This window comes from Ostrea edulis, chromosome 2 (assembly GCF_947568905.1).
Source record: "Ostrea edulis chromosome 2, xbOstEdul1.1, whole genome shotgun sequence".
NCBI classification, from domain to species: Eukaryota; Metazoa; Mollusca; class Bivalvia; order Ostreida; family Ostreidae; genus Ostrea; species Ostrea edulis.
Window position 1 is genome coordinate 5,891,349 of NC_079165.1, and position 12,493 is coordinate 5,903,841.

Here is a 12,493-nt window from a genome sequence, read left to right on the forward strand (position 1 = left end):
GATATTCCATTTCAAACTATGGATGTTCCATTTCAAACTATGCATGTTCTATTTCAAACTATGGATGTTCCATTTCAAACTATGAATGTTCCATTTCAAACTATGCAATCTACATTTACAACTTACTATGAATGTTACCAATAAAATATGACATCACTTTAATAAAGTTGTAACATTAGAATCACAGTTGGATGTACTGACAGATAAATTATAGACAATGACCCGTACGCTGTAATACTTTACAATCAAAACAACATAAATTTAAGTCAGATGCAACGAATGTACCGATACATACATGTACATGTATAGAACTAAGGCATGTCAAACGTTGCAATATTTTCCATTTGTACTCAATAAATTTTCATTCATATTAATATACAATATTTCATTTGTATTGTATATTTTCCATTTGTAATTTTCCATATGTGTTCTATATTTTGCATTTATATTATAATTTTACATTATTTCATATTGTATAATTTCCATTTGATTGCAATTTTCATTTGAATTATATAAGGTTTTATTTGTATCACAATATAATTTTCATTTATATTGTATATGAGGGATTGTTTATTTTGATTTGTTATGTAGGATTTTATTTAAGTTTTACCCAGTATTGTATTTTAAATTAGCGAGATTTTCCAAATGTTCAACCTCAAGATAAACTGGTCTCCATTATCTGCGCAGGACTTAGTTTGAGGTCCCTTCGACAATATATCATTCATAATGAGATATCACCAGCTGCAAATTTAGACCAGTATGCTTAGCACTCAGGACCGTAGCAGTAAAGGTTCTTAAATGTGCCAATACCTGCTGCAACACAGGACCTCCATTTTTTAAGGTCATATCCAAGAGACCCTTTATTGTCATTTCTAAATATCGAGCGTTTAGTGAAGGAGCAATCAGTCACTATGGTTACGTCTTATGTTTGATGCGGCCATGACATGAGTGGGGCTCCAACTCACAGCCTTCTGGTCGCAAACGATATATCACTGAGCTACTGCGACTGGTTCCGTGCAATATGATTAATTTTTTATAGAAATAAGCCCCCCTCAAAAAATAAACATTTTATTTTTATTTTTTGCCCCCTGGGACCCTACCAAGGTTTCGCCCTGAATTAACTAAGGGGCTGGGAGAGGGAGGGGGGAGGGGGGGTGTGTGTGTGTTGTCTCAAGAGACAGCCCCTGGATCCCATCCATTTACTATTTTTAGATTTAAGATACTACTTCAAAGCACCCAAATGTTTAAAATATCAATTCATATTCCACCTGCTCATCTGAATTAGCAAATGTCATACTTTTTGGCAGTGTCTTCCTCTTTGGCTTCTTTCGGATGCAGCACACATTTTCCATTATCAATAAACACTTTTACATCCAGCTCAAAGTCGATGTTCGGTTCTGGTGCCGCCATGGACCGTGAAGACGATCCTCCGCTTCCCAAACTAGGTGTCAGAGTGTTCTGTTTACCGGAGAATTCCAGGCTGTCAATAGAAGTTGCCGAAAGAACATTAATTTCAAGTTCAATAACACATATTATTGTAATACTTATATGTAATCAAGTAATCATTACATCTTATTGTGTAATCAATTTTTTAGATTGATCAGAATACAGTGATTTTGATTGTTTGACAAATAATTTTGACACTGCATCAACTGAAAATGTACTATAAAGATGTCCTGCAATTGTTTCTAGTATAATGTTCATAAAAACCAACTTAAAAAAGAACAAATTAAAAGAAAATGATTCGTAAAAAAAATTCCAAATAGTCTGGATATCAGCTGTAGGATGAGACAGAAATTTGTTTGTCATTGACATTTTTTCTGCCCAGTTTTCGAGAAAAATTATAGCCATTCAAAATCTTCAAGTACCATAATTACAAAGTTGATCTCTGATAACAGGATACAAGGAGGAAAGCACAGTCTGTGAATAATAGCATTGTTTAGCCACCTACCTTCTGATCAATTTTTAAAAAATTTCATCTTTCATCCCCCCCATGAAACACAAATTCCTTTTTACTTGTATTAGAAATTGTCATTTAGCAAACATTTTTGTTGTTTCATGGGGGTAAATTGATTTTTCTACCCCCTAATCTTAAAGAGATGTAATTAAGAGCAATTAATTAACACTGGTGTTAAAGTTGATAATCAATTAATAATAAATTCTACTTTACACTAAGAAGATCTCATTGGCAAAATTGCAAAGCTTTTCAAAATATACCAGTTGAAAATGGAGGCGGGAATACAGAGTTATCGTGCTTGGTTCTTAGAAATTTAATTTTTTTTCTGATGATGGTACAAATTATTCACTAAGTAATCAATGTATCTCATATCTCTAATGGCTATTATAATCAATCCTGTAAGGCACTTTCATGAAAAAAGTACGCCTACATGTTATTTTACTCACTTCGGTTCCTCATCAAACTCGCGGTCTCGTTTAAGGGTGCCTCGGTCCTCCTGGTCGGAGGACTCTGGCGATGAGGATGTCGAGGAGTTATTCAGGAGCCACACTGAAGGTCGCTCGTTTAACAGCGGACTCATGGAATACTGGGAGTACGGCTGAGAGGACTTGGACAACATGGAGTCAGGCGTCCTGGAAAGATTTAGTTACACACCCTCCTTAAGTCATATTTATCCAGATTTCAAAAATTTGTGAAAATTAATATAACCAAAACTCCTAAGTGAAGTATTACTTTTCAAATATTTTGGCAAGCTAAAGTTTATCAAGTTAAACATAATGGATGATTGCATTTAAGAAAATTCATGTACCATATCTTGTACTATATATACATTGTACCATACATACCAGGTAATACAAATGTATATATCATACATATCCTATACTATACACTGTACATATCCTGTAAGTACATATTGTACTACACTGTATACTGTACATATCATGTACTATGTATTATATATATTACTGTATTACAATGTATATACTGTGCATACCATGTACTACATACAGTAGATGTTACATGGAAATGCTCATTGTGAAAGAGCAGATAGAAGAGTTACTTCTCTTGACCATTCATACTTACTCTGGTGGAGAGTATGCCACCGAAGCCCCAAACTGGACTTTACTGGGCAGTGTCCGAGAGCTATTGCTGTCCCAGACACTTCCTCTGCTGTAAACATCTCGGTTCTGAGTCATGATTCTTTCATGTTCAAGTATGCTGAAATTGTCAAAATTTCTTAAAAGGTTCAAAATTCACTGAAAGCACTACACATGTAAAATAACTATTTCAGAGCTTCATGCATTTCAATTTTAATCTCTAGATCAGCAACGCTGACTGTACCCCTGTGGTCAGGCATTATTGATACCTTTTTCTGTCCCTCACTCCTCCGTAAGACTTGGATCTGCTGTGAGGTGGTCTGTTGCCGATACCCAACTGATCCTTTAGTGCCGACGCCTGTTCAATTACACACAAAAAAACACATCAAGGGCACGTCACAATCTATTTAAATTTCCTTCTCATCCAATTTATTACAAGTATCAAAACACACTTCCCAAATAACAGAATTTGGGGTGAGAGACAAACGAACATTTATCAAGATACCATTTTTCAGACAATGAGCATCTTTTTCTATAGTTACAAACTCTACACAAAAGTTACACTAACATTACATTACTCCCCTACTTTTAAATTGTTTCTTTAGCTTTTACTCACCCTACTTTCACTTTGTTTTTTCAGCTTGTTCAGCATTTCTCTTCTGAAATCCTGGAACACTATGGCTTTTAATTCTTCAAGCTTTCTAGATTCAACTTCAATAGTTTGCAAACTGGCACCCAGTTGTCTGAAAACAACAAAATGTCAACTTTTATGAAACAACTGAAAGTACTTAAAGTTCATTTATCAATCAAACCATTGGCAAGGAAATTGCTTCCAAAATTCAAAATAGAATTATTTCTTTTATACCATATTGAGGACACAAATGTCATGTTTTTGATAACTGTGACCTATCTAAGCAAGGAAAAACGAAAAAAAGAAATCAATGACTGAGTATCTTTTTTTTTTTTACTTGAGATCCTGGACGACCCGAGCTTGTTCATTCATCTCTTTCTCAATCAGACGGAATCTCAGTTTTGGGTCTATGGTAGTGTCATAGACATAGGCTGGTAATGTGTCCATCATTTGACTAGGTCTTCTGAAGGAGGCCATCGACTGAAATCAATGTTCATAGTACACAATGTTAATTTCAATTTATCATAATCTGAGCAGGCCTGCTATTCAACCAGACTCTATCACCATATATTTAACAGAATTGAAAACCGTCTCATTCTCTGGGGTTAAGTTCTTTTTATGATTTTGTTTCCAAGACTTCATTATAAAGACTGTCTACCTTAGATGGGCTGTTTTTTTAAAAGAATTTTGTTTCCTAGGTTTCATTGTAAAGACTGTTTACCTCAGATGGGCTGTTTGGGGAGAAGACATGGTCAGATCGCGCGTCCACTTCATCCTCGGACAGCTCCTCGTCTGGTTCACCGGCCAGTGCGGTCAGAGTCTTCCCCAGAGCTGACAAACATTTGCCAACATTCGTGTTCAGGTGCACTGCAATTCCTTGCATCTCCCATCTTACGTTTAAAATCCATTTAGCATTACCACTGGGATCTATGATGACAATCATAAAATTTAATACAATTTTTACAATGAATTATTTTCAATATTAATCTACGACTACAGCACATATGATATTCAATCTAAAAATTTCCACATCAATAACTAATGAAAAGCAGTTACATTTTTTCATATCAAAAGAGTAATGTCCCTTTAGTGATTTAATATCAGTCAATAATGGACACTAATTTTCTTTTTACTTTAAAATATATGTACAGTATCTAGCCAATCTCACGTTGAAAAATACAAAATGTGTGAAGTCATGTCAGTATGAGTGTTCAGTAAATCTATGTTTTGTTATTTAGAATTGGTATGCTTCAATGGATTTGAAATATGAATGTAGCAAACTGGTGCTAAAGTATGAAGTTTAAGATGATTTAAAATACATTGGTATCAAAACATGTATTCAGTCAAAAGGACACATGATACGAGATGGGATACACAGGAGTGGATCCAGGAATTTTTGAAAGGGGAGGTTCTACCATTAATTTTGGTTTTCAAAGGGGGGGGGGGTGGGGGGGTCCATCCCTAAAAATGCATTATTTACCCCTCTTTTTAGCAAAACTTTTAAACAAAAGGGGGGTGTGTGTGTTTCTGAACCCCCCCCCCCCCCCTCTCTGGATCTGCCACTGTAAATATACAGTGTATGTAGTGAACATTTTCAGTGAACACAATGCTGTGAATTTCAGCTGCTGAGATGACACATTCCATGTTACAAAGCTAGCATTTCAATTCATAAAACCACAATATTCTCTGAAAAACGTTGTTTCCTGTAAACTTACAATGTACTTAATATTTTATTTCTACTACATTGCATCTCCGTAGTCACATAAAATCCGCATAATTTCATACCAGCTGATTTAGAGTTAAGTAAGCTATTTTCATGTACTAAGCAGTATGTAACTCAGTGGAATCTCGTACCCACTGACCAAACCAAAAACGATAATCCGCAAAATCATGACTCTGTAGCCTTCTACAGTATTTCTTATTGAACTGATCCACATGTGAAAAAGTAATAAATCAGTAAAATGTTAGCCGAGATTGTTGCTATTGCTGTGTACTGTACCAGAGGCCTGTTTGTTGATCGTCCGGGAGCAGACTTCATACGTTCCCTCAGGAACCACCAACCCATTCATCACTGGATCCTCCTCCGGGTCAGGTTTCCAATCATCCCAAGATGTCTCAAAATCATCAGCAAATCTCACACAAAAATCTGCAATACATTATCTATCTGTATAGCATTGATTGCATGATTAACTGAGCAACACTTACTTATCGCAATTACATGCTGCACATCATAACCAGGATATCAATTTTACTGTACATTCTGTATTATGTACATGTCTACAGATTATTTGTAAAACTCCTTATTTCTTAGGGCTGTTCCATTAAAACATATGGGGTACCAGGGGAAAGCAGTTTTTTAAATAAAATCTATGTATGGTTCACACTGAGGGATACTGATTCTATGGTGGGTGGTTCACACTGAGGGATATTGATTCTATGGTGGGTGGTTCACACTGAGAGATACTGATTCTATGGTGGGTGGTTCACACTGAGGGATACTGATTCTATGGTGGGTGGTTCACACTGGTGGGATATTGATTCTATGGTGGGTGGTCCACACTGGTGGGATATTGATTCTGTGGTGGGTGGTTCACACTGAGGGATACTGATTCTATGGTGGGTGGTTCACACTGAGGGATATTGATTCTATGGTGGGTGGTTCACACTGGTGGGATATTGATTCTATGGTGGGTGGTTCACACTGAGGGATACTGATTCTATGGTGGGTGGTTCACACTGAGGGATACTGATTCTATGGTGGGTGGTTCACACTGAGGGATATTGATTCTATGGTGGGTGGTTCACACCGAGGGACACTGATTCTATGGTGGGTGGTATTTGCATGAAAATTGCTTCTATCTATGGATGGTTATTTTACCAAACCATATTCCAGGGTAATCTGTGATAAAAATAATCAGAACACACAATTGACAGAGGCAATCCTGGCATTCTGTAAATATCCTTGAAAGGGAATTGCATATTATTATAATATTGAATACTGAAATAGAGTTGATATCAATATGAAAAAGTATTTTATGCTGTATGATAGGAAAAAATTCTAATTTGGGAATATTTTAAATTCTACTTTTCGAATAAATCAATTGGCTTCTATAGGTGCCTATAAAGCTTTATTATTTGCCTCTATGGGTGGATAGGAGTGTACCAAAATCACTTCTATGGGTGGTCATCCTAATTTTCGAGTGCCTTCCCTCGTCCCAGGTATGTTTTACTGAAACAGCCCTTATTACATGTACATAAAACATTGTGTCTGTATATATTAAAGAAATAAATTTCCTTTTTGAAAATATAGCAGGGTATGAACTAAGACGCCGCATTTGGAAAGTAAGCCGATGTGAATCGTAACAGTTCATACCCTCGTGTATTTTTCTTATATTTATATTCTACTTTCACTTTTGTCAGAATTCCCAGCCATTGAAATAATCATATTATGGATATTAATCTGCACCCATACGCACACTATTAACAACTGCAACACATTCATAATGAAAAGTCTATCATTGTAATTTGTAGAGATATCAAATATATACATAATTATGTACACATATAATCTACACATGTAAGCTAAACACTCCTGACCTTGAAATCTGCCCTTGCTGACCAATGACCCAGAAGAGCAGGCTGAGATCTGAGTACTCTTAATGGTCAGTACCAAGGCTGACCCGGGTTCATTGTCCACATAAACAGCTTGTGATGTTGCAGGGACCAACTGAAAACAGAGGAAATATTTCAGTCTAATGAATACAGCACAATATAGTACTGCAATATACACAGGTGATAGAGTTTAGGTGAGTGGAAATTCATTTTTAAAATCAAACAATATTTCATAATCATTAAAAGTATTCTGTATAAAATTGTATGCATCATCTTCCTAATCGGTCAAGATTAATGCATGAAATTAAAACCTTGGAAATGTTGGAAGGGAAAACAATGCACCAGTACACCAAAGTGATGACTGTAATACACAATATTGGAACCCTGAGAATCTGTCACTTGAAATAGAACCTGTGAGATGGAGCTCGTCGGAACACATATCCCCATATCATCCACCGTCAGCTGCAGGAAGAGGGTACTGAGAGAAGCCGGGGACATGGTCGCCCTCATTGGGGGTATCCTGTCAATCACCTGCCTGGTCGCATTCAAAACCTACAGAAAAGAGATCGTTATATTCTCATAAAGAGTCCAGGATTGGCTACATTAAGGACAGGAAGAGATTGTTATAATCTCATAAAGAGTCCAGGATTAGCTACATTAAGGACAGGAAGAGATTGTTATAATCTCATAAAGAGTCCAGGATTGGCGACATTAAGGACAGGAAGAGTCCAGGATTGGCGACATTAAGGACAGGAAGAGATTGTTACAATCTCATAAAGAGTCCAGGATTGGCGACATTAAGGACAGGAAGAGATTGTTACAATCTCATAAAGAGTCCAGGATTGGTGACATTAAGGACAGGAAGAGATTGTTACAATCTCATAAAGAGTCCAGGATTGGCGACATTAAGGACAGGAAGAGATTGTTACAATCTCATAAAGAGTCCAGGATTAGCTACATTAAGGACAGGAAGAGATTGTTATAATCTCATAAAGAGTCCAGGATTAGCTACATTAAGGACAGGAAGAGATTGTTACAATCTCATAAAGAGTCCAGGATTGGCGACATTAAGGACAGGAAGAGATTGTTACAATCTCATAAAGAGCCCAGGATTGGCTACATTAAGGTAGCACTTCCCAATTTTTAATAATCTGACATTTTTGGGGACTTCCTGCCCTTATTCTCAAATGTCAGAAAGTTAAAACTTGGGGGAGGGGGCGCTACATCATCATTATACCTAGTGTCCAGGATGAAATCTTTGTTAATACATGAGTGGTATAACAAATTACAATTGCAGAGTTAGCCAGGCCTATTTCTTATTTGTATCTGTATACAGTCAAACATCATTAATCCTGACACTTGGGGTCCAAGTGAGAAAGTCTAACTAAGAGAAGCCTGACACTTGGGGTCCAAGTGAGAAAGTCTAACTAAGAGAAGCCTGACACTTGGGGTCCAAGCGAGAAAGTCTAACTAAGAGAAGCCTGACACTTGGGGTCCAAGTGAGAAAGTCTAAATAAGAGAAGCCTGGAATGGCTTGACAACTGCATCATGTCTACTACAGCAATAAATAGCAGGACGAAAGTGGTTCTTCGGTAATAAATATAATATCGCCCAGAGGCTGAGGTGTGTGGTTTGTTGGTGCCTGGATAAATGGAGTCCGACTGTACTGACATTTGTTATATTGCCCTGTACAGTATGTACATGTATCGTGCCACTTGTAAGTGTTTCAAAACACAACATCAATAAAGATTAACATCTTGAAATATTACACAACACCCATATACTTTAAGATAAACAATGACTACAGAAAAGTCCATGAACTTGAAATTCAGTAATATTTTTGAACTCTCAACAACATACATTAAGTTACAGAGTTAATAGCAATGAATTAGAATTAGAGAAAGCAGTACCTCGGTATTAAGTGCCATTCTCTGCTCGGTCCAGTATTCATACGCATTCTTGTAATTCAACCAAACCAGCACCGCTGTACAAATACAAGGAAAAGCTTCACTGCCAGCCAGAGTGTAACTACACATTACAGGTTCAGACAATGTTTGTGTGTAACTACACATTACAGGTTCTGACAATGTCTGTGTGTAACTACACATTACAGGTTCAGACAATGTCTGTGTGTAACTACACATTACAGGTTCTGACAATGTCTGAGTGTAACTACACATTACAGGTTCAGACAAAGTCTGTGTGTAACTACACATTACAGGTTCAGACAAAGTCTGTGTGTAACTACACATTACAGGTTCAGACAATGTCTGTGTGTAACTACACATTACAGGTTCAGACAATGTCTGTGTGTAACTACACATTACAGGTTCAGACAATGTCTGTGTGTAACTACACATTACAGGTTCAGACAATGTCTGTGTGTAACTACACATTACAGGTTCTGACAATGTCTGTGTGTAACTACACATTACAGGTTCTGACAATGTCTGTGTGTAACTACACATTACAGGTTCAGACAATGTCTGTGTGTAACTACACATTACAGGTTCAGACAATGTCTGTGTGTAACTACACATTACAGGTTCAGACAATGTCTGTGTGTAACTACACATTACAGGTTCTGACAATGTCTGTGTGTAACTACACATTACAGGTTCTGACAATGTCTGTGTGTAACTACACATTACAGGTTCAGACAATGTCTGTGTGTAACTACACATTACAGGTTCAGACAATGTCTGTGTGTAACTACACATTACAGGTTCTGACAATGTCTGTGTGTAACTACACATTACAGGTTCTGACAATGTCTGTGTGTAACTACACATTACAGGTTCTGACAATGTCTGTGTGTAACTACACATTACAGGTTCAGACAATGTCTGTGTGTAACTACACATTACAGGTTCAGACAATGTCTGTGTGTAACTACACATTACAGGTTCAGACAATGTCTCCTGCTTCATTGGTCTGTGTACTTAAATTGTTTTATGAATTAGACACATCAAGGGGCACAAAATGCAGTAACCAGCTGAAAATCCTGCATGCATAACTACAAGAAAATCTTACACAAGAAAAATCAAATAGTGCTCCCAAGCATTCTATAAATACTCTATCTTACAATACATCAATCACTATTAAATCTAAAGTAAATATCTACGTTTTATTGTCAGTGGAAAAAAAATACCTTTGTCGAAGGCCTGTGGCTGAGCCAGTATGATGGGTCTCGTCAGGGTTATCATCAGGGCTTCCTGGTCCTGAGCTGCCCCGGGTATCAGTTCATCCTACAACGAAAATCCACGTCAGAAGTCCAGACCAGTCCACGGACTGAGAAACTACAGTATCAGAAGTCCAGACCAGTCCACGGACTGAGAAACTACAGTATCAGAAGTCCAGACCAGTCCACGGACTGAGAAACTACAGTATCAGAAGTCCAGACCAGTCCAGGGACCGAGAAACTACAGTATCAGAAGTCCAGACCAGTCCACGGACCGAGAAACTACAGTATCAGAAGTCCAGACCAGTCCACGGACTGAGAAACTACAGTATCAGAAGTCCAGACCAGTCCACGGACCGAGAAACTACAGTATCAGAAGTCCAGACCAGTCCATGGACTGAGAAACTACAGTATCAGAAGTCCAGACCAGTCCATCGACTGGAAAACAGTGCAAGTAGCTTACACTTGAAATAAAACCACAAGTGCAAGTTCTTGTACAGTGCCTTCTAGACAACACATCATGCACATCTCTGAATGTCATCGTATACTATATGATGTCATTCAGAGATGTGCATGATGTGTTGTCTAGAAGGTACTGTACAAGACATTTTCTCAGTCAATATGATGATTTAGAGCTCAGTGAATGTACTTCTCAGGTAGCTAAAGCATCATATTAAATGAGAAAATGTTAATGATTGTTTTATCATTATTATTCAATAATTTAAAACATTGATACTTGCTACTAGAACATATGAAACGATACCTGGTTTTCAACCTTTGTATACAGCTGGACACAAGACTTACTCAAAAGGGATTAGATATGTAAGTTTTCATTTACTTAATTCAAAACATCGAAATAAGCTACTAGAACAAGTAGAATTTACTAAATGATATCTATTAATCAGTCATCTTTAGATTGGGTTTGATGTTACTATAATCAAGAGGCCCATGAGCCACATCACTCACCTGAGTCACCTTGGCCCTGAAGTTGTACTTTTAAAAGATTAAAAAAAAAATAAATTTATTCCCATGAAAAACTTTGACCCCATATTGTGGCCACAATAAGTCACAACATAACCAAACATGAATTCACACATGGGGATGCCTCAAAACGGCTAACATGACCTTGTTGCTCTGAATGACAAGGTCAGGGATTATGGAATGAAATGAAATGTTTTGTCATAAGAATTCTATATACGAAACCTGAAAATTCTCTGTTGAATAGTTCACAAGATATTGATTAGGGTAGGTTTCCTAAAAAATGTGTCAAACTCCAAGGTCAGAGTCACAAGTTAGAAACTTTGGTGCCTTAAAAGGTCTTGTCACTAGGAATGCAAATATGAATTATATGAACCTTGTAGATGCTTGCATATCAATATGACTAATCATGACCTTGCTGTTGTTGAGATGAAGATTTTTAATGTTTCCCTAATTTATATTCCCATGTGAAACTTTCCTCTATTGTGGTCCCACCCTACTTCTAGGGGCCAAGATTTGAACAAAATCAAATCTGCACTATTTAGGGATGCTTGCATATTAAAATAACTAACCATGGGCTGTTGTTCTTGAGACATTTTTAAAAAAATTTCCTTATACATTGTACATGTATATCTGCATGTAAAACTTCAATCCCCTACTTCGGCCACATCCTACCTCCTGAGGCCATGATTTGAACAAAGTTGAATCTACTGTATGTCAGGAAGCTTTCATGTTTTCTATTTTTTTTTTACCCGAAGGAAACATAGCCCTTCATTTGAACAAAATTGAATCCCTTTTATCCAAGGGTTATTTGTACCAAGTTTGAAATTGGTCCAGTGTTTTGTGAAAAGATGCCACAAAATTCTAACTAATTCTTGAGTTAATATCCCCCCTTTAAAAAGGGGGTGGATATTCATCTGAATTTGGTCGAAATTAGCTCAGTGATTCTTGAAAAGAAGTTGAAAAATTGAAAAGTTAATGGACGGACAGCAAACAAAATGTGATCAGTAAAGCTCAGGTGAGCTAACAATCAATAA

General features: G+C 36.9%; 1 protein-coding gene across 5 annotated transcripts in view; it reads right to left on the minus strand.

Annotated features, from left to right (window-relative positions):
* The window catches only part of LOC125679064 (bridge-like lipid transfer protein family member 1), a 79,830-nt gene that overhangs the window by 19,077 nt on the left and 48,260 nt on the right, over positions 1-12,493 (minus strand). For all 5 annotated transcript variants that reach the window (XM_056157456.1, XM_056157457.1, XM_056157454.1 and 2 more), the window contains 12 exons: positions 10,449-10,545; positions 9,208-9,281; positions 7,709-7,849; positions 7,283-7,412; positions 5,685-5,831; positions 4,407-4,612; positions 4,023-4,165; positions 3,671-3,797; positions 3,324-3,412; positions 3,041-3,175; positions 2,404-2,589; positions 1,298-1,480 (listed from right to left, as the gene is read on the minus strand). In XM_056157456.1, coding sequence (XP_056013431.1) covers positions 1,298-1,480; positions 2,404-2,589; positions 3,041-3,175; positions 3,324-3,412; positions 3,671-3,797; positions 4,023-4,165; positions 4,407-4,612; positions 5,685-5,831; positions 7,283-7,412; positions 7,709-7,849; positions 9,208-9,281; positions 10,449-10,545 — 1,658 coding nt within the window. The remainder of the gene's footprint in view (positions 1-1,297; positions 1,481-2,403; positions 2,590-3,040; positions 3,176-3,323; positions 3,413-3,670; positions 3,798-4,022; positions 4,166-4,406; positions 4,613-5,684; positions 5,832-7,282; positions 7,413-7,708; positions 7,850-9,207; positions 9,282-10,448; positions 10,546-12,493) is intronic.